At 41.4% G+C, this 20,764-nt stretch overlaps 1 protein-coding gene across 1 annotated transcript in view; it reads left to right on the top strand.

Moving 5' to 3' along the window:
* The window catches only part of lmbrd1 (LMBR1 domain containing 1), a 292,459-nt gene extending 277,871 nt beyond the window's left edge, over nt 1-14,588 (top strand). The window contains exons 15-16 of the mRNA XM_043681689.2: nt 9,066-9,157; nt 13,170-14,588. Coding sequence (XP_043537624.1) covers nt 9,066-9,157; nt 13,170-13,292 — 215 coding nt within the window. The 3' untranslated portion in view covers nt 13,293-14,588. The remainder of the gene's footprint in view (nt 1-9,065; nt 9,158-13,169) is intronic.
* Nucleotides 14,589-20,764: the final 6,176 nt, after the last annotated feature.

Here is a 20,764-nt window from a genome sequence, read left to right as displayed (position 1 = left end):
CTTATAGTTTTATTACTATGACTTGAAAATTTAACTCCATCTCTGGCAGAGCTGCATATTTATTTGTGAACTGTGTATATTTGTTAGATACCCTAGGTATATTCACTTCCTATAGCTCTTCTTTAGATTTTCTTGAGGGTTACTTTCTCATCTCCACTATTCCAACTACCATAATTACAAAGTAATAGTCATGTTCTGACAACAGCTTCTGAATTTAATAAAACGGAGATCTGAAACAAACACAGAAATTGCTGGTGAAAGCCAGCTATGTAGCAGCTGCTGTTGGGAGAAAACAGAGTGAACACTTAGAGTCTGGTGACTCTTCATCAGTTCTCTCACAAAAGAAGAATTAGAATTTATCAATATCCTTGATTATTAACACTCCATTAAACATAAAGTCACAAAAAGGAAAACATTCTGGGACTTCGTGGAGCGATAGAGAGGAAATTGCAGAGCCCCTAGTGGAGATATTTGTATCATGGACAGCCACGGATGAAGTTCCCAAAGATTGGAGAGTGGCTAATATTGTGTCATTATTTAAGAAAGGCTGCAGGTAGATGCTTGGGAACTACAGGAACTGGTGGGTAAGTTGTTCGAGGGAATCCTGAGAGACAGGATCTGCAGGCATTTAGAGGGGCAAGAACTCATTTCAGATAGTCAGCATGGTTTTGTGCATAGGAAATAGTGTCTCATAAATTTGAGTTTTTTTTTGAAAGGATGACCAAGAAGTTGGATGAGGACATTGCAGTCGATGTTGTCTACATGGATTTTAGCAAGGCCTTTGACAAGGCTCCGCATTGTGCATTGTTGAGTAAGACCAGGGTCAAACCAGGGTAGGACTTACACAGTTAATGGAGGAACCCTGAGGAGTGTTATAGAACAAAGAGATCTAGGGGTACAGATTCATAGCTCCTTCAAAATGTGGTCACAGTTAGACAGGATGGTGAAGAAGGTTTTTGGCATGCTTGATTTCATCGGTCAGAGCCTTGAGTGTAGCTTAAAACTATGACCCCTCGTGTTAGTCATTTCTGCCCTGGGAAATAGTCTTTGGCTATCGACTCTATCTATGCCTCTAATTATCTTATATCCCTCAATTAGCTCCCCTCTCCTCCTCCTTTTCTCCAATGAGAAAAGTCCGAGCTCAGTCAACCTCTCTTCATAAGATAAGCCCTCCAGTCCTGGCAGCATCCTGGTAAACCTCCTCTGAACCCTCTCCAAAGCATCCACATCTTTCCTATAATAGAGTGACCAGAACTGGACGCAGTATTCCAAGTGCGCTCTAACCAAAGTTTTATAGAGCTGCAACAAGATCTCACAACTCTTAAACTCAATCCCCCTGTTAATGAAAGCCAAAACTCCATATGCTTTCTTAACAACCCTGTCCACTTGGCCATTTTAAGGGATCTATATACCTGCACACCAAGATCCCTCTGTTCCTCCACACTGCCAAGAATCCTATCGTTATTCCTGTACTCAGCTTTCAAATTCGACCTTGTAAAGGAATATAACGTCATCAGAGGCATATATAAGGTAGATAGCCAACATCTTGTCCCCTGGTAAGGAAGTCTAAAACTAGAGGGCATAGGTTTGAGGTGAGAACAGAGAAGTACAAAAGGATCCAGAGGGGCATTTTTTTCATGCAGAGAGTGATGCCTTGCCTTCAGTCTTCTTCTCCAGCTGACTTTTTAGTTGTCAGTTTCTGAAGTTCAAACTCTGTCTCTTTTTTTTCCTTTTCTGTTCAAGCCCTTTGTTCTTTGTCTTTCTCTTCTGCTATTAACTTTAACTCAAACTATTTCATTTCTGCTGCCCTTTCCTCATCTCTCACCTCTAACTCAAGCTGTTTCATTTGCAATTGAATTTTTACCGTCTCTCCAGATTCTGATGGTTTCTCCACTAAGTTTAAATGATGAGCTACTGCTGTAATTATCTCTCCTTTTCTCACAGAAGGAGGCAGCTCCAGTCCCAGCTTGTCTGCTAATTCCTGCAGCTTGATCTTATTCACCTTTTGCAAAACTTCCAAAGTCACGGTGGGCGGCACGGTGGCACAGTGGTTAGCACTGCTGCCTCACAGCGCCAGAGACCCGGGTTCAATTCCCGCCTCAGGCGACTGACTGTGTGAAGTTTGCACGTTCTCCCCGTGTCTGTGTGGGTTTCCTCCGGGTGCTCCGGTTTCCTCCCACAGTCCAAAGATGTGCAGGTCAGGTGAATTTGCCATGCTAAATTGCCCGTAGTGTTAGGTGAAGGGTTAAATGTAGGGGAATGGGTCTGGGTGGGTTGCGCTTCGGCGGGTCGGTGTGGACTTGTTGGGCCAAAGGGCCTGTTTCCACACTGTAAGTAATCTAATCTAATCTAATCTAATCTAATCACTGGATCCACTTCCAGAAAACTTTTGGTGACTGAAAGAGCCATTACTATCCCGAGCTTTGTCTACCCAACCAAACTAACATCCGAAATAAAGACACCAGCACCCACCATTCATTGTTTAGAATCCCACAAAGAGCCCTCAATATGTTATGGACTTGGCCAGACTACTCAAAACATTCCTAAGCAGGCATCCCACACCATAAAGTTGCAATTCGTTTTGGTAAGCTTACAGTGAAATTTACCTGGAGTACATTAGCTAGGTTGTTTACCAGGCTTTAACACTGACAAAAATTTATTCATAAAATTATACAATGAAACACAAAGTATAGAATAAAGAACTCCTATAGAACTTTGTTTATCCAAATTAGACTTAATTATGCTGTTCCGAATATGTGCAACCATCCAATAAGCAAACCCCTTAAACACAGTAAAAATGAAACAAAGGCTTACAGGTCAAATTTAGAAGAGCAGAAGGAGAAAGAGTCTAGCAGCATGTTTCCACACAGCCCACAGCTGAACTCCCACTTGTCCTGGACTGAACTGCTCAGCTCGAGAGTTGGCCATGCCCCCTTGACTTATACAGGTTACTCTGAAAAACAGGAAAGCTTTGGCCTAAAGTCTCATTTGTGTACATATAAAAAAAAGGCCTTTCATCTTTGTACCAAACCCAACCGTTTTGGAGCTCAGAGTGTTTTATGACCTCTCTGAAAAAGGTGAAAGACACAGTATCGTTGAGAAAAGAACCAGCTTTGTGACTAGATTAATTGTGGATTGTAGGCAGCATGGACAAGTTGGGCTAAGGGCTTGTTTCCATGCTGTAAACCTCCATGACTCATTAATTTATTCTACATTGCTGTATTTAAATTGGCATAAAGCAGGCATAAGTTGGCGATAGAAGTTTTTAATTTCCAACATGCCTGACATATACTTCTACACCCGAAGAGTTTTCACCATGAATCACCTTCCAAGACTAGTGAGGTTACAGTTACTATGCTTCCATTGCAAAACTGACCAATTTCAACTAAGCAGTTAATACCATTTTCAAAGTATTGCAAAATTAAACTTAACAATTGATAGTGATCATTGCATGAGCATCCATTTTTTTTCTCGATAAAGTAGTTCCTGTGCATATGCAATCTTAAGCGAGTGATTCTAAATACATTTGCAAGAAAGTAATGCTTCATTGATTTCAGGTTTTCCTGGTTTCTAGTGAGCTGAGTATTCCTTTATTGACAAGTTTCAAACACACTCTTTTAAAGCCTTCCTTTCTCCCCAAACCCACTTTGCAACCTCCCTCCATCTTTCTCCCCCAATGTGCACCTATAAACAGTTCCATAAAAATAGTGTGGTACCATTGTCTGAATGATGTATACAGTAAAGAGTCGACTTTAGCTGCAAATATTTCCCTGAGTTCCAAGTTACAGTTGGGAAATATAACAAATCTGATCAGATTCTGCTCAACTAATGTGGTTAAATCCCCTTTGTGTTTTCATGTGATGTCTGTCAAGGCAATAGAATTTTATTTTTCCCAGCACATTTATCAGGTCACTGTGGACCTGGCTTTTTTTTATTTAACTTACCTTTCTAATCAACCTGTTCAGCGATATTATTACACACCTCTGGAGCAGATGGGACTTGAATCTGGGCCTCCTGGACCATGGAATAGAGACATTAACACTGCACCACCTGAGGACTCCTGTCGAGGAAATTACTTAGTCTGAGACTCTGAATCTTGTTTCAAGAAGCTTTATTTTTCATGAATTCACGGAGAAGCTGAGACAGTCTGTACTGTCTAACAGCACTATCCCAAATTGCACAGTCAGCCTATACTTATACAATGATACAAACAACTTTGCTTACATTGCGCACTTTACAATAATTCTAGATAAAGGTAAACACAGTGCAGCTTTCGCCTCGAGCCCAAGCACAGAAAAGCTAACAAGTTCAGAAAGCACCTCCACTCGTGAGCCTATGATATACTGCCTATATTTCATCAAATTATTAGATTAGATTAGATTCCCTACAGTGTGGAAACAGGCCCTTTAACTCCAACAAGTCAACACCGACCCTCTGAAGAGCAACCCACCCTCCGAAGAGCAGCCCACCCAGACCCATTCTCCTACATTCACCCCTTGACTAGTCCACCTAATACTATGGGCAATTTGGCATGGCCAATTCACTAACCTGCACATCTTCAGACAGTGGGAGGAAACCCGAGCACCCGGAAGAAACCCATGAAGACACAGGGAGAATGTGCAAACTCCACACAGATTGTTGTCCAAGGTGAGAATTGAACCGGGTCCCTGACGCTGTGAGGCAGCAGTGCTATAATTACACAACCTCAGTCTTTATCTCCAGCAGTATTTTCCCACTTCAGCGAGAGGCTGAGAGCCAAGATAGCTTTTACCTTGGTCAAATATCCCATCATGCAGCAGTATGCTAAGTTCTTACTACTTCCACAATCCCAATAGGAATTGCTCAAAAAATAGAGGATTGTTTCGATCCGTTGACCTCTGGGTTTTGAGTTCAACGCTGTCCCGCAGGGTCATTGGCCAGTGTTCATCCCCTGGCTTCTTATTCTTTTCAGTATTTCATACAATGTGTATGTTGCAAGGTCAGCATATATTGCCAGTCCTTAATTGCTCACAAGAAGGTGGTGGCAAGTGTTTTCCTGGATCACATCCTTCCTTTGTAGTTTAATTTAGCCAAGTGCTTTGCTGGGCCATTTGTGAAGACTGTTAAGGGTCAACTAATACTGACAATACTTGACAATAAGGAAGATGAAGCAGTCATAAATGAAGCTATTCCAGTGTCAAGTGAAAATGATGCAAGATGAGCACTTGGAAGGAATTTTGCAAAAAAATGATCGTTGGTGCATTACAGAGTTAGTTTGGGATAGGACTGCAAAATTACAGACACTTGAATATTTTAGCAGAAATTGAAGAGCACAGTTTAATGCAGTCATGTTAATGTCATTCTCTGTTTACTGCTTATGACACACTGATCTTTAATATGCTTGTTCCTTACTTTGAACATAGAACATAGAAGAATACAGCGCAGTACAGGCCCTTCGGCCCTCGATGTTGCGCCGATCCAAGCCCACCTAACCTACACTAGCCCACTATCCTCCATATGCCTATCCAATGCACGTTTAAATGCCCATAATGAAGGAGAGTCCACCACTGCTACTGGCAGGGCATTCCATGAACTCACGACTCGCTGAGTAAAGAATCTACCCCTAACATCTGTCCTATACCTACCCCCCCTTAATTTAAAGCTATGCCCCCTTGTAATAGCTGATCTGCAGAATTTTTTTATTTGTTGAACAGGTTTCTTTTTTTATTTGTTGGCTTTTCTCCTGCTTCCCATTAAATTTTTGACTTTATTCTCTGAAATTTCCTTTTATCTTCCATGGACTTCTTTTCACTATTGTTACCTTTTCTCCTGATGGTAAACTTTTATGACTCTAATCTGATTGTCATCATTTCTCCCGCCAGACTATAGATCCTTTTACCAAACTTGCCAAAAAACTAAAGGAGAATGTGGGGAGAATGAAACAAAGACATGGTTCATTATGGTTCCTGTGCACCGCAGAGAGATCAAATGTACATGGGAAGAGAACATAGGGGAAAATGGGAATGAAAATGTAAATGGATGACATTTTTTACTCTTGACTTTTTGAGTGTGCTGAAACTGACTTACTGAAGCATTATTTTTAGACTTTGAAAATTAAGCTAATTGACGTGATTTTGGAAAAACTGCAGAAAGCTGCAACACAAAGGGACTTGGGGGTACTTATGCATCAAATACAGGTGCAGCAGGTATTCAGGCAAGTAATGGCCCATATTTCAAAGGCGTTAGAGTATAAGATTGGGAATGTTTTACACTGCAACTGTGCAAGGTGATGGTAAAACTGGAGTAGTGTGGATTGAATATTGCAAGCTGTTTTGTTCCCTTTTAATTAAAGCAAGATTCAGTTTCATTTGAGGCACTTCTGAGAAAGTTTATTAGGATGATCCTCTGGAGCTTTTGTCTTATGAGCAAAGCTGAACAGCGGTTGGGACTCTACGCCCTGGAGTTGAGAAGAATGAGTGATAATCACATGGAAATAAATAGATTTTTAAGGGGTTTGTCAGTATAAGTGGTGAAAGGATGTTCATGGGAGAGTTCAGGATCAGAGTGAAGGGTTGCAAATTTAAGATTGAGATGGGAAGGAATTTCTTCACTGAGAGTTGAGTGTCACAGCCACCCAATTAAACCTGTGGACTATAACCTAGTGTTGTGTGATTTTTAACTTTGTGCACCCCAGTCCAACACCAGCATCTCCAAATCGCAACTGACATTATATATTGAAAAAGACCTGGATTGTTTACTTAATCTCTCATCTTTTAGAATGACCATGTTGGTTTCCGTTCTTTCATATGTAAATCCCATATCTTTTTTTAGAGTTACATTTTCAAGTGAACTTTAACAATAGTTGCCATGTCAGCTCAGATAATGTGTGAGCCCTGTGTGAGGCTCACACCTATTGTTAAAGTACACTTGAGAATGTAACTTTTAAAAAATAGTTCTGGATTTGCATATGAAAGAACTGAAACCAACCGTCATTCTAAAGGATGAGATTTAACAAACAATCCAGATCGTTTTCAAATATGCGCTTCCAAATAAACCTGTTGAACTATAACCTAGTTTTGTGTGAGTTTTAACTTTGTACACCCCAGTCCAACGCTGGCACCTATTACAAAATACTTTGTGGGTGTCCATCTTCACACCCTTTTCACATGACACTGGTGCAGGCAAGATTAGATTAGATTAGATTAGATTACAGTGTGGAAACAGGCCCTTCGGCCCAACAAGTCCACACCGACCCGCCGAAGCGAAACCCACCCATACCCCTACATTTACCCCTTACCTAACACTACGGGCAATTTAGTATGGCCAATTCACCTGACCCTGCACATCTTTGGACTGTGGGAGGAAACCGGAGCACCCGGAGGAAACCCACGCAGACACGGGGAGAACGTTTATTCTTAGTAAAATGCTGCTTTTTATCCCAAAATTATCTATTTTCTGTCATAACAGAATTAATTCCATTTAATCTTAATACATTGTCACTGGCACAAAGCGTTTGTATGTAGAAATCCTCCCTCCCTTGTAAATATGCATTCTTAAAAATTCCCAATTCATTTCTGGCCTTGTTTATAATCAGTGCTTCTGTTCATTTGTGAACTATGCGTGTTGGCTTTTACTGTTGGCAGCAATCTCTCCACCTCTGTGTATGTCCTTACACTATTTGCAGTGTATGACATAATTTCATCCTTGGTTCCTCTCCAATTCATCTCTGTACCATTCCTCAGTTGCATCATTTGGAAGCACAGAGTTACCCTCTATATATAAATCGGCATGGATCAGAAGGGAAACTGTGGCTCAGTGGTTAGCACTGCTGCCTCATAGCGCCCGGGTTCAATTCCAGCCTCGGGCGACTGTGTGGAGTTTGCACATTCTCTCTGTGTCTGCGTAGGTTTCTTTCGGGTGCTCCGGTTTCTTCCCACAGTCCAAAGATGTGTGGGTTAGGTGAATTGGCCATGCTAAATTGCCCGTAGAGGTAGGTGCATTAGTCAGGGGTAAATATGGGGAATGGGTCTGGGTGAGTTACTCTTCGGAGGGTTGGTGTGTACTAGTTGGGCCGAAGGGCCTGTTTCCACACTGTAGGGAGTCTAATCTAATCTAATCTATTAGAGGTGTAAACAAAATCTAGGTCAACTAGGTTCTGTTTAAGGAATAGCTTAAAGAAGGAGAGAGAGCTGAAAAAGTGGACATTCTTCGGTAAATAGTTCCAGAGTACAATCCAGACCTGATTGAAGTCATGGTCACAAATCAGGTTGATGGAGGAGACTCCATAGCTGCAGAGGTTATAATGTAGAGAGGGTAAGGTGTAAGGCCATGGCTTGTTGAAAATTTGAGAATTTTAATTGGAAAAGTGAGGTTTCCAACTGGGAATTGAAGTGAGCAAGGATAGGCAGCGATTCAATTAGCTGATGTTTTAGATGGTTGAGACTGACAAGCTGGCCAGTAGATGACATTGCAGTAGCCAAGTAAATGTATGGTAAGGTGACCCTTTGCAGATTCTTTCCATTGATTTCATGGTACTTTAATTCATTTGATGGGTATTTTGTTTTAGCCCATTTCAAGTTGAAGTAATTAGTCAGATAGAAATAAGACCATATATTATTTAATACATGTATATACAGTATTTAAGAAACAAGCTTACTATTGTATATAGTTGCTATATTTCTGTAACATCAGATGTACATGTACTTGTGTCAGTCCTTGCTGCATTTCTAAGACGTCTGTCACTTAATATCAAGGTTGATTCCCAGCCTACATGAATAGTAAACACTGAGGACCTATGCCAGTCAGAAGGTAATCCATCCAGGTTCCTGGCCAAAATTGTCCAATCAATCATCAGATTGGACTGCTTTGAATGTTAGTATGATGCTGCTGCTAGTTGCTTGACTGGTTACTTGTGCACAGTGCTTTATATAGATCAGTGATATCAGGAAACAAATGAATAGCATTGGTGTCAAGAGCAAATTGAGGAATGTTAATTATATTGTTGCTATGACTGACTTTATTTTTGAACCATTGAATTTGTATTTCAGTTTTAGATATTTGATTGTTGTCTGTACTCTGACTTTCAGATCAGTGCACAGTGACAAGGACATATCTCTTCCTTCACAAATTCTGGTTCTTCAATGTTGTATACTATTTTGGCAATTGGGCATTTATTGCAGTAAGTACATTTTTTTTTTACTATGTTTATCTTTGAAATGATTTCGAAGACTTAGGAAACCTTACATCGTCACAAAGCACTGGGCTTGTATCACACATACCTGACTTTGCAACTTTGACCAACAGGTATTTACCGTGTTCTTTTACTATTGTGAGGCAGGAACTTATATTTTCTGCAGGAAGTCACTGTAACTCCAGTGGAACAAGATGGGGAAGAAGACAGAACCCAAGTTACTAGCTGTTCACTTGACCCCAAGATTTCCTCTCAGAATTCATGAGGTCTCAAGTCCAAAGACATCAGGCTGGTTTCTTGCCTCCCTTGGCCAGGGTCAAGGATGTCTCTGGGAGGGTGTAGAATATTCTGAAAGGGTGAGTGACCAACAAGAGGTCTTTGTTGGTATCAGTGATATAGTTAGGGAAAAGGCTGAAGTTCTACAAAGAGATGTAGGAAAATAGGCAAGAGGTTAAAAAGTAGGTCTGTGAGGATAGTAATATCTGACTACCACCAGTGCCACGTGCCAATGAATGTAGAAGTAGGAGGATAGAGCAGATGGATGCATGGCTGAGGAGTTGGTGCATGGGATAAGGATTCACATTTTTAGACAGTTGGGATATCTTTGGGGTAGAAATGACCTCTATAAGTGGGCGGCACGGTGGCACAGTGGTTAGCACTGCTGCCTCACAGCGCCTGAGACCTGGGTTCAATTCCTGCCTCAGGCGACTGACTGTGTGGAGTTTGCACGTTCTCCCGTGTCTGCGTGGGTTTCCTCCGGGTGCTCCGGCTTCCTCCCACAGTCCAAAGATGTGCAGGGTCAGGTGAATTGGCCATACTAAATTGCCCGTAGTGTTAGGTAAGGGGTAAATGTAGGGGTATGGGTGGGTTTCGCTTCGGCGGGTCGGTGTGGACTTGTTGGGCCAAAGGGCCTGTTTCCACACTGTAATGTAATCTAAAAAAAAAATCTAATCTAATCTAAAAAAAATAAGAGAGCTGGGTTCCATCTGTATTGTAAGGGGACCTTTCTCCTTGTGGGAAGATTTACTAGTTTTGAATATTTGACTTGGATATCATAACTATTATAGAAATGTGCAGCTTAATGTTCCAGCATATAGATGCAATAGGAGGATTAAAAAGAGAGCCAAGAAAGGGGAGAGGGAGTGGCATTTTTGCTTAAGGATAACATTACAACTATATTTAGGGAAGATATTCCTAGGAGATTATCCATTGAAGTTATTTGGGTGGAACTGAGAAATAAGAAAGGGTGGTCATCTTGTTGGGATTGTAATATAAAACCCCCAATAGTCAGCAGGAAATTGACAAGCCAAAAAATAAGGAGATCTCCGATATCTGTAAGAATGAGTTGTCGTGGTAGGGGATTTTAACTTTTTAATCATAGACTGCGACAGTCATAGTATTAAGGGCTTGGATGGGGAGGAATTTGTTAAGCAAGAGAAATTTCTTACTCAATGTGGACGTACCTATTAGAGAAGGAGCAATAATTGACCTTCTGTTGGGAAACACTGCAGGGAAAGTGATTGAGGTGTTAGTGGGGGAGCACTTTGGAGCAAGTAATCATAATTCGGTTAGTTTTAAAATAGTTATGGAAAAGATAGAGCTGATCAAAAAGTAAGGCCAATTTTGATTATATTAGACAGGAACTTTCAGAAGGTGATTGGGAAAGATTATGCACAGGTAAAGGGTTGGTTGGGAAATGGGGGGGGGCTTTAAAAATGAGATGATGAGAGTTCAGAGACCATATGTTCCTGTTAGCGTGAACAGTATGACGGGTAGGTATAGGGAATGCTAGATGACTGGAGAAATTGAGGTTTTGGTCAAGAAAAAGAAGGAAGCATATGTCAGGTATAGACAGCTGGGATTGAGTGAATCCCTGGAGGAGTATAAGGACAATAAGAGTGCCACCATTTAAGAAAGGCTGTAAGGAAATGTAAGGGAACTATAGATCAGTGAGCCTTATGTGTCAATGGTGGGTAAGTCTTTGAAGGACATTCCTTGAATTTGGAAAGGGAAGGACTGAATAAGGATAGTCAACATGGCTTTGTGCATGGAAAATTGTGCCTCACTAACTTAATTAAGTTTTTTGAAGAGATGGCAAAGAGGTTTGATGAAGGAAGAGTGATAGGTGTTGTCTATATGGATTTCAGCAAAACAATGGGATCTAGGAAAGCTAGCCAAATGAATACAAAATTAGCTTGAAGGTAGGAGACAGGTGGTGGTGGTAAAGGGTTGCTCCTTGGACTGGAGCCCTGTGACCCAGGGTATGCTATAAGGATTGTTGCTGGGTCCACTGCTTTTCATGATTTATATAAATTATTTGGATGTGAATATAGGAGGTATGGTTAGTAATTTTGCAGATGACACTAAAATTGGCGGTATAGTGGCCAAATGGGCAGATCAGATGGGCAAATGAGCCAAAGAGTGGCAAATGAAGTTTAATTTCGATAAATGTGAGGTGTTGCATTTTGGTCAGACTAACCAAGGCAAGACTTACAGAGTTAATGGTCAGGCCCTGGTGAATGTTCCCAAACAAAGAGACCTAGGGATTGGAAGTGCATAGTTCCTTGAAAGTGAGTCACAGATCGACAGAGTGGGAAAGGTGGCATTTGGCAAGCTTGCCTTCATTGGTCAATGTATTGAATATTGTTGGGAGGTCATGTTGCGCCTGTACAGGACATTAGTGAGGCCGTTTTCAGCATACTGTGTACAGTTCTGGTTGTCTTTCTATAGAAAGAATGTTAAACTTGAAGGGGTTCAGAAAAGATTTACAAAGATATTGCCCTGAATAGGTGGAGCTTTTTCCCTGGAACGTCAGATGCTGAGGGGTTGCCTGATAAAGGCTTATAAAATCATGAGGAGCATGGAGAAGGTGTGGCAGAGTTAAAAACCAGAGAGCATAAGTTTAAGGTGAGATGGGAAAGATTTGTAAATGACCTGAGAGCTAACTTTTTCATGCAGAAGGTGATGCATGTGTAGAATAAGCTACCATAGGAAGTGTTGATGGTGGGTCCAATTACAACATAAAAGGCATCTGGATAGGTATATGAAAAGGAAGGGTTTACAGGAATATGGGTCAAATGCTGCAAATGGGGCCAGGTCAGATTGGGATGTCTAGTCGGCCCAGACAGGTTGGACAAAAGGGTCAGTTTCTGTGCTGCATGACTCTATGACTGCCATTTTATAGGCACGTACATAGAATTTTGACACAAATGGTTGCATTTTTATCGAATGTCTAGTGAAAATTGACAGAGAGACCCTTTCTGTTTAAGGGCTGCTGCCAACAGCACGCAACAATCAATTCATTAGCAGCAGATCCAAGAGGGAAAAGATTCCCATAAATGCTGATTTATATCAGCAAATGGTGATTTGAAAGGCCAGACTTTCAAACTGTTGCATGACTTAGATTTTAATCACTTTATTTTCTGTATACATAATGGAAATAAACCAACCAGTAATTTGGCATTTTAATTTGTGGGAAAAGAATGCAACTTAGAGAGAATGTAGTCACAACATTACTGTAGTCAACAACATGCTTTGACAGTTTGGACTTAAATATAACGTATAGAGGGAGCTGACTTTGCTGTGCCTGGATAGCAGGTGCTTGATGTAATCCTAACTTGCTTGTTTACTGTGGTCCAACTCGGCACTGACCTCTTGACCTGTCCTACCTGTCGATCTTCCTTCCCAACTATCTGCTCCATCCTCCCCACTGACCTATCACGATTACCACCCCACCTGCATCCACATATTGCCTTATCACCTACCTTACCTCTCAGCCTCACCCCCCGTACCCCTATTTATCTCTCATCCCCCTTCACCCCTCCACATTCCTGGTAAAGGACTTTCCTGCTTCTCAGATGCTACCTGACCTGCTGTGCTTTTCCTGCACCATCTTTTTTTGACTGTTCTCTATCTTTTTGTCAATATTGTAACTGTTCAGATGTCACTTTTTACATTTCTATTTGTACTTTTCGTTAATCGTACTATTTTATATCCACAGGTCTTCCTAATTGGGCTAATTGTCTCCTGTTGCAAAGGGAAGCGTTCAGTCATCGAGGGGGAGGTAGATGATGATGATTCTGATTTAAGTGATGATGATCTCATGGAGAGATATCGTATTTAAATCTATGCTGTGTTCCTCAGCTTGAGTTTCTGGGCCACATGGGGGATGAAAAGAAACTCTGTTCCATTTATCAATGAAGTATTTAAACCAACTTAGAAAATGGGTTGTATTTGTTCCTCTTTGGAGTGCACACTTTGAAGAAGAGGTACAGGTGATATGTGAAGTTATAGAATGAAAAACATTGAATCCAAGTAATATAGTATTAAATTCAGCCATTTTGCTGACAGCTGTTTTTTTCTTAAATACGTTCAAAGGGGCTGCTAATTTTCTAGATGGTTTTAAAAGGAACAGACTAATTTGCAGATGACTGCATGTGATCTCTGAAATTACATTCAATAAGTGTTTTTGCCTCTTAACATTAAACTGACGTCTTAAAAAACATGCACATTTTGGTTTTATGATTGCACACAGAACTAAGTGGTACATCATATCTGTAAACAAACATTGCTTTTTGTTTTTTAAAATTAGTAATCACTGAATGCCAAGTCTAATTGTGCAGTTTAAAAATAATAATTTACTGTTACCTGGAAGTTACTTTTATAATAAAAATAGCTACAAAAAAAATGGCTGAGATTTTCATATTTTTCTTCAAGGACAAAATATGAAAGGTTTTGGACTAACAGTGCAGAGTCATGACTTCAAGCCCAACCCTGACAGCTAAGGAAATTAAATTCAATTAATGAAATAAAATCTGAAAATAAAAGCTGGTATCAATGATGAGATAATTATGACTGTAAAATTAATAAATTGTACTGAAAATCCATCTAGTTCATCCATGCCCTGCCTAAAGGATGACCCTTGAGTAATCTCTGAAATAGGCTAGCAAATCAGAAGTATATTTAAGAGGATAGCTCATTACTTCATGTCCTCCTTTAGCTTTAATATGGTTGGTATCCTCCCAGCGCACTCTCCGTATTGGCTATTCATAACTCACCGAAGCTTTTTTCGATAATGTTTTCCAAACTCTCAACCTCTACCACCTAGGACAAGCGCAGCAGACACATGGGTACAGCATCATCTGCAAGTTCTCTGGGCCACACACCATCCTGACTTGGAGCTATAATTAGCATTTCCTACACTGTCAAAGGGTCAAAATCATGGAAATGCATTTCCTAACAGCATTGTGGGTGAACCACAAATGGATTTCAGTGGTTCACGAAGTCAGCTAATCATCAGTTTTTCCAGCGTCGTTGGAGATGGGTGACAAATACTGGGCCAGCCAGTGATGTCTGCATTCCATCAAGAAGTGAAAGAATGCCAGAAGACCATCTAGGTCTCAATAGATGCAGTCCCCCATCTATTCAGTTCTTGCTTTTTTATTAGGTTATATGTTAAGAATATGGAGGCCATGCTATGCTTCAGAAACGTGGGATTTTACAGTGGCCTTTGATTTTTCATGTTTCCCCTTGTCCATTTCAAACCAGCTAGAAGTGTCATTGAGGTGGAAAGGTCTTGAGGTCAGAAAATATTAATCTTGGCACTGATCTCTGTCAAACAACTCAAACAACAATTAATGTTAGTATGTAATGCGGACATGCATTACAATTAATCCAATGTTCATACACTAGGTATTGCAACATATGATCTCAACCTGTAACCATCCGCAGTTGATAACATACATTGCAATACGAAGAATACATCAGCCCAAGAGGTCAGTGTAAGGCAATGCTGTCATTCTGCTCTTTATAATACTTCAGAAGGGCAGTTCGATAAACAAGTTGCTTATTATTTGTATAGTAAGCAATGTTTTACTTCAGTAAATATAGTCAACGGGATTTGTGAAGCAGGTGCTAAATGTCACTGCACTATGCAGTGTTGTTGCAAATATCACTGTGGTGTTATTGAAATGTAAAAATATTGTAGCTTCCATCTCAAAACAAAACAAACACCTGGACGCTGTTTGATGCGACTAATGTTTCACAGAAGGTTCTATTCATTCTATTTTAGTTGAGTTGAGTGAGGTAAATGAAAATGTTTCCATATGACTCTGGTTCAAAATGACTAATCTCACATTTTTCTTGTATCTAGCCACTTTTTAATTAAAAAGCCAGATTCCATATTTATTTCTGAGTCTGTGCCAGTGCTGCAGGCAGGGAGTTGTTGGGAGTATGGCGAATGGGAGGCGGGCAAGAGTGGCATTGGACAAATCAAGTTCTGAGCCACAACTTCCATATACATTTATAAATCCTTGTATTGCTTCACTGTACTTTCTTAAAACTAATAAATTTTGTACCCTTCTGCTTTTAGCTTGACTGCATTTCTGCCTTCTCCACTGTCAGTGGTAAAATTTTCAGCTAGTGTTGCTAAATTCTTGGAGTTCTCTTCTTAAATACCTTTACATTGCTGTAACTGTCCATAATTCCTCAAAACCTAGCAATGAAAGTTATCGGCCTTGAATCAAATTCAGGGATGTTACTAAAACATAGATGGATACTAAAATAAAATAGATTAAAAATAAATAAGACCACAGTAAAACAAATCAGTAGGTTCACTTCTGTTGCTTCTAAAATGTACAAGATCTCTGTGCTGCACTCTGGCCTGTTGTGCACCCCCAATTTTCTTCATTCCACCATTAAGAATCTGCCTTCAGCTACTGAGACTGAAAGGAACAGGCATAGACTGCTCATCTCTCATCCATTCAGTGAGCTCAAAGTTTACTTGTCTCTGAAATGCATCTAGGTCTAAAACTGTTTATTAACTAGCGCACATTGCTTTTTCTGGGGGAGAGATCTTCCTCATCTCTCTTTCAAAAGGCCTAGCAATTTTAAAATGATGCCCTCTGGTGCTCAACTCTAACATCAGAAGAAATATTGTCTGCATCATATCAATGCCTTTCAAAGTCCTTAGACATCCATGTTCCAGGGATTACAGTCTTACTTTGTGTCATCTCTTTTCATGGTTGATACTCTGGTAATATTTTTGTGAATCTGCTCTGCATTTCTTCCAAACTAACACATCCTTTCTAAGATGAAGTGCCCAGTATTGCTCGATGATTCGATTTGATTTACTGTTGTCACATGTATTGAACACAGTAAAAAGTTTTGTTTTGCAAGCAATATGGGCAGATCATAACATACAAGGAGTATCAGATTGGAGGGTGTTTAGACAGAGAGAGGCATATAGGGTTATGGCTGCACAGGAGGTGCACAAAAGCAAGATCAACATTAGATTTGAAATCAGAGAGGTCCATTCAGCAGGATAATAATAGGAGGGATGAAGCTATTCTTGAACCTGTTGGTATGTGTGTTCAAGTTTCTATATCTTCTGCCTGATAGAAGAGGTTGGAAGAGAGTGCTGCCAAGGTGGGAGGTGTCTTTGATGATATTCGAACATAGAACCGTACAGCACAGTATAGGCCTTTCCGTCCACAATATTGTGTCGAGCATTTATATTAATCTAAGATCAACCTAACCTATACACCCCTCAATTTACTGCCATCCATGTGCTTGGCCAGCAGTCGCTTAAATGTCCCTAATGTCTGTGACTCTACTACCATCACTGGCAGTGCATTCCACGCACTCATCACTATACCTTCCTCTAATCATCTTAAAATTATGACCCCTAATGGCAGTCATTTCTGCCCTCTGACTATATCTACTCGTCGCATTATCTTATACACCTTTAGCAAGTCACCTCTCTTCCTTCTCTCCAGTGTGAAAAGCCCTAGCTCACTCAACCTCTCTACATAAGACAGGCCCTCCAATCCAGGCAGCATCCTGGTAAATCTCCTCTGCACCTTCTCTGTCTACGTCCTTCCTATCATGAGGTGACTAGAACTGGACACAATATTCCAAGTGTGGTCTAACCAGGATTTTATAGTGCTGCAGCAAAACCTTGTGGTTCTTAAACTCAATCCCCCTGTTAATAAAAGCCAAAACACCATATGCCTTCTTAACAACCGTATCAACTTGGATGGCGACTTTGAGGGATATATGTACGTGGACCTCAAGATCCCGCTGTTCCTCCACACTGCCAAGGATCCTGTCTTTAACTCTGTATTCAGCATTCAAATTTGATCTTCCAAAATGAATCACTTTGCATTTATCCTGGTTAAACTCTGCCACTTTTCAGCCCAGCTCTGCATCCTGTCAATGTCTTGTTGTAGCCTGCAGCACCACCAACTTTTGTGTCATCAGCAAACTTACACAACCCATCCTTCGACTTCTTCATCCAAGTCATTTATAAAAACTACAAGGAGCAGAAGCCCAAGAACAGATCTCTGCGGGACATCATTGGTCACCGCCCTCCAGGCGGAATACTTTCTATTCACTACCACTTACTGTCTTCTTTCGGCCAGCCAATTCTGTATCCAGTCACCCAAATTTCCCTGTATCCCATACCTCCTAACTTTCTGAATGAGCCTACCGTGGAGAACCTTTTCAAATGCCTTACTGAAATCCATATACACCACATCCACTGCTCGACCTTCGTCAACTTGTCTCGTCACATCCTCAAAGAACTCAGTAAGACTTGTGAGGCATGACCTGCCCCTCACATAGCCATGCTAGCTATCTTTAATTAAACTATGTTTTCCAAATAGTCAGAAATCCTATCTCTCAGAATCCTTTCCAGTACCTTGCCTACCACAGAAAAAAGACTGACTGTAATTCCCAGGGATTTTCCTATTCCCTTTCTTGAGCAGAGGAACAACACTCGCCACCCTCCAATAATCCAGTACTACTCACGTGGAGAATGAGGATGCAAAGGTCATCACCAGAGGCGCAGAAATCTTGTATATATCTGGTCTGGCTCTGGGGACTTATCTAACTTGACGCTTCCCAGAATTTCCAGCTCTTCCACTTTCTTAATATCAATCTGTTCAAGCCTATTAACCTAGTCCACGGTGTTTTCACTATAAACAAGGTCCCTCTCTCTAGTGAATACCGAAGCAAAAAACTCAGGGCCACCCCAACCTCTTCAGACTCCAGGCACAAGTTCCCTCCATTCTCTTATTCCTCATGTATTAGCGAGTTTCGAGAAAATTTTTACATCCTCACGTATGTATAGAACGCTTTTAGGTTTTCCCTAGCCCTTACTGCCAAGGCTGTTCCGTGCCCTCCCCCCCCCCCCCCCCCTTAGTTTCCTCAGTCCATTTTTAAGTTCTTTCCTAATTACCCTGTAATCCTCTAAAGCGATGCCAGATACTTGCCTCCTCAACCTTAAATAAGCTTCCTTTTTCCTCTTGACGAGAAGCTCCTCTTGTCATCCCAAGACTCTTTCACCTTATCATTCCTTGCCTGCCTCAGTGGGACAAAGTTATCCAACACTCGCAATAATTGCTCCTTAAACAGCCTCCACATTTCTGTTGTGTATTTCCCGTAGAACAATTGTTCCCAATTTATACTCCATAGCCCCTTTCCAGTAGCAGTATAATTTCCCACCACCAATTAAATACCTTCCCATATTGTTGATCCTATCCCTCTCTGATAAAAGTGAGGCAGTTGTGGTCACTGCCAAAATGCTCTCCCACCGAGAGATCTAACAGCTGGCCTGGCTCATTGTCAAGTACCAAATCCAATATGGCATCCCCCCCTAGTTGGCCTATCTACATATTGAGTCAGGAATCCTTCCTGGACGCACCTGACAAAATTGGCTTCATCCAAAAAATCTGCACTAAGGAGGTTCTAATCAGTGTAGGGGAAGTTGAAGTCACCCATAACAACAACTTTACTACATCTACACCTTTCCAAGATCTGCCCTCCAATCTGTTCTTACATCTCTCTGCTGCTTTGGGGGAGTCTGTAGAAAACACCCAGTAAAGTGTCTGCTCCTTTCCTGTTCCTGACTTCCACCCATACTGACTCAGTAGACAAACCCTCCTCACCAAGCTCCTTTTCTGCAGCTGTGATGCACTCTAATTAACAATGCTACTTCCCATCCTATTTTGCCCTCCTCCCTGTTCTTTCTAAGAGATCTAAACCCTTGAACATCCAGCAACCATTTCTGCCCCTGTAAAATCCATGTCTCCATTATGCCCACAACATTGTAGTTCTAAGTACTGGTCCATGCTCAATAAGTTCATTACTCTTATTCCTGACACTCCTTGCATTGAAGCAGACACACTTTAAACCATACCTTTGCCCTATCAACTGTGTATCCTTCCTGACAGACTCTGCATTCTATTTCTGCCCGTTAACAACTACCCTCTTCTCTGATCTATAGCTCTGGTTCCCATCACCCTGCCAAACTAGTTTAAACTCTCCTGAGGTTCTCTAGCAAATCTCCCATCGAGGACATTGGTTTCCCTCCAGATTAAGTGCAACCTGTCCTTCATGTACAGGTCCCATCTTCCCCAGAAGGTACCCCAATGATCTACATATCTGAAGCCTGCACCAGCCCTGTAGCCACATGCTTAGTTGCACCCGCTCGCTGTTCCTTGCCTCACTGACAAGTGACACTGGTAGTAATCCTGAGATTACTACTCTGCTCTTCCTGCTTTTTAGCTTTCAACCTAACTCCCTGAAATCACTTTTTAGCTCTTCATCCCTTTACCTAGCTATGTTATTGGTGCCAATGTGCACCATGACTTCTGGCTGCTCATCTTTCCCCTTCTGAGTCTTGTAGACTCGTGCAGAGACATCCTGGACCTTGGACCTTGGGAGGCAACATATCTTCCCAGAATCCATTTGCGACTACAGAATCTCCTGGCTGCTGCTCGAACTATTGAGTCTCTTACCACTAGTGCTTTTCTATTCTCCTTCTTGCCTTCTGAGCCACAGAGCCAGGCTCAGTGCCAGGGACCTGGCCAGTATTGGCAGCCTTTCCGCGGCAATGAGAAGTGTAGTTGGAGTCCATGGACAAAAGGTTAGTTTTCATGATGGTCTGAGTTGTGTACACAGCTTTCTATAGTGTCTTCTGGTCTCAGGCAGAGCAGGTGCTGTACCAAGGTGCTGTACTGTGATGTACCCAGGTGGAATGCTTTCCAAGGTACATCTGTAAAGGTTGGTGAAGGTTCTTATGGACATGCCGAATTTCCTAAGCTTCTTGAGGAAGAGGAGGCCTGGTTGTGCCTCCTTGACCATTGCATCTACATGGAAGTTCCAGGACAGATTGAGAGTTATCTTCACTCTTAGGAACTTGATACTTTCAACCCTCTCCACCTCAGCTCCGTTGATGTCGATAGAGGCATGTCCTCCTCCTTTCTTCCTGAGGTCAATAATCAGATCTTTCATTTTGCTGATATTGAGAGAGAGATGGTTATTATTGCACCACAGCGCCAAGCCCTCTATCCCCTTGTATTCTGATACATTGTTTGATATCTTGCCTATGAGGGTGGTGTCATCAGTGAACTTGTAGATGGCATTCATACGAAATTTGGTCACACCATCATGAGTGTACAGAAAGTACAGTATAGGGCACTGGTGTTGAGGATTATCATGGAAGAGGTACTGCTGTCTGTCCTCACTGGTTTCTGAGTCAGAAAGCTGAGGATTCAGTTGCAGAGGGTGGAGCCAAGACCTAGGTCTCCGAGT

The sequence above is a fragment of the Chiloscyllium plagiosum genome, unplaced genomic scaffold (assembly GCF_037043375.1).
Source record: "Chiloscyllium plagiosum isolate Xiang-an unplaced genomic scaffold, Cpla_swu_hap1 HiC_scaffold_3, whole genome shotgun sequence".
Classification (NCBI taxonomy): domain Eukaryota; kingdom Metazoa; phylum Chordata; class Chondrichthyes; order Orectolobiformes; family Hemiscylliidae; genus Chiloscyllium; species Chiloscyllium plagiosum.
The sequence above is the reverse complement of the archived record's forward strand: the minus strand, read 5'-3'. Positions and strand labels throughout refer to the sequence as shown.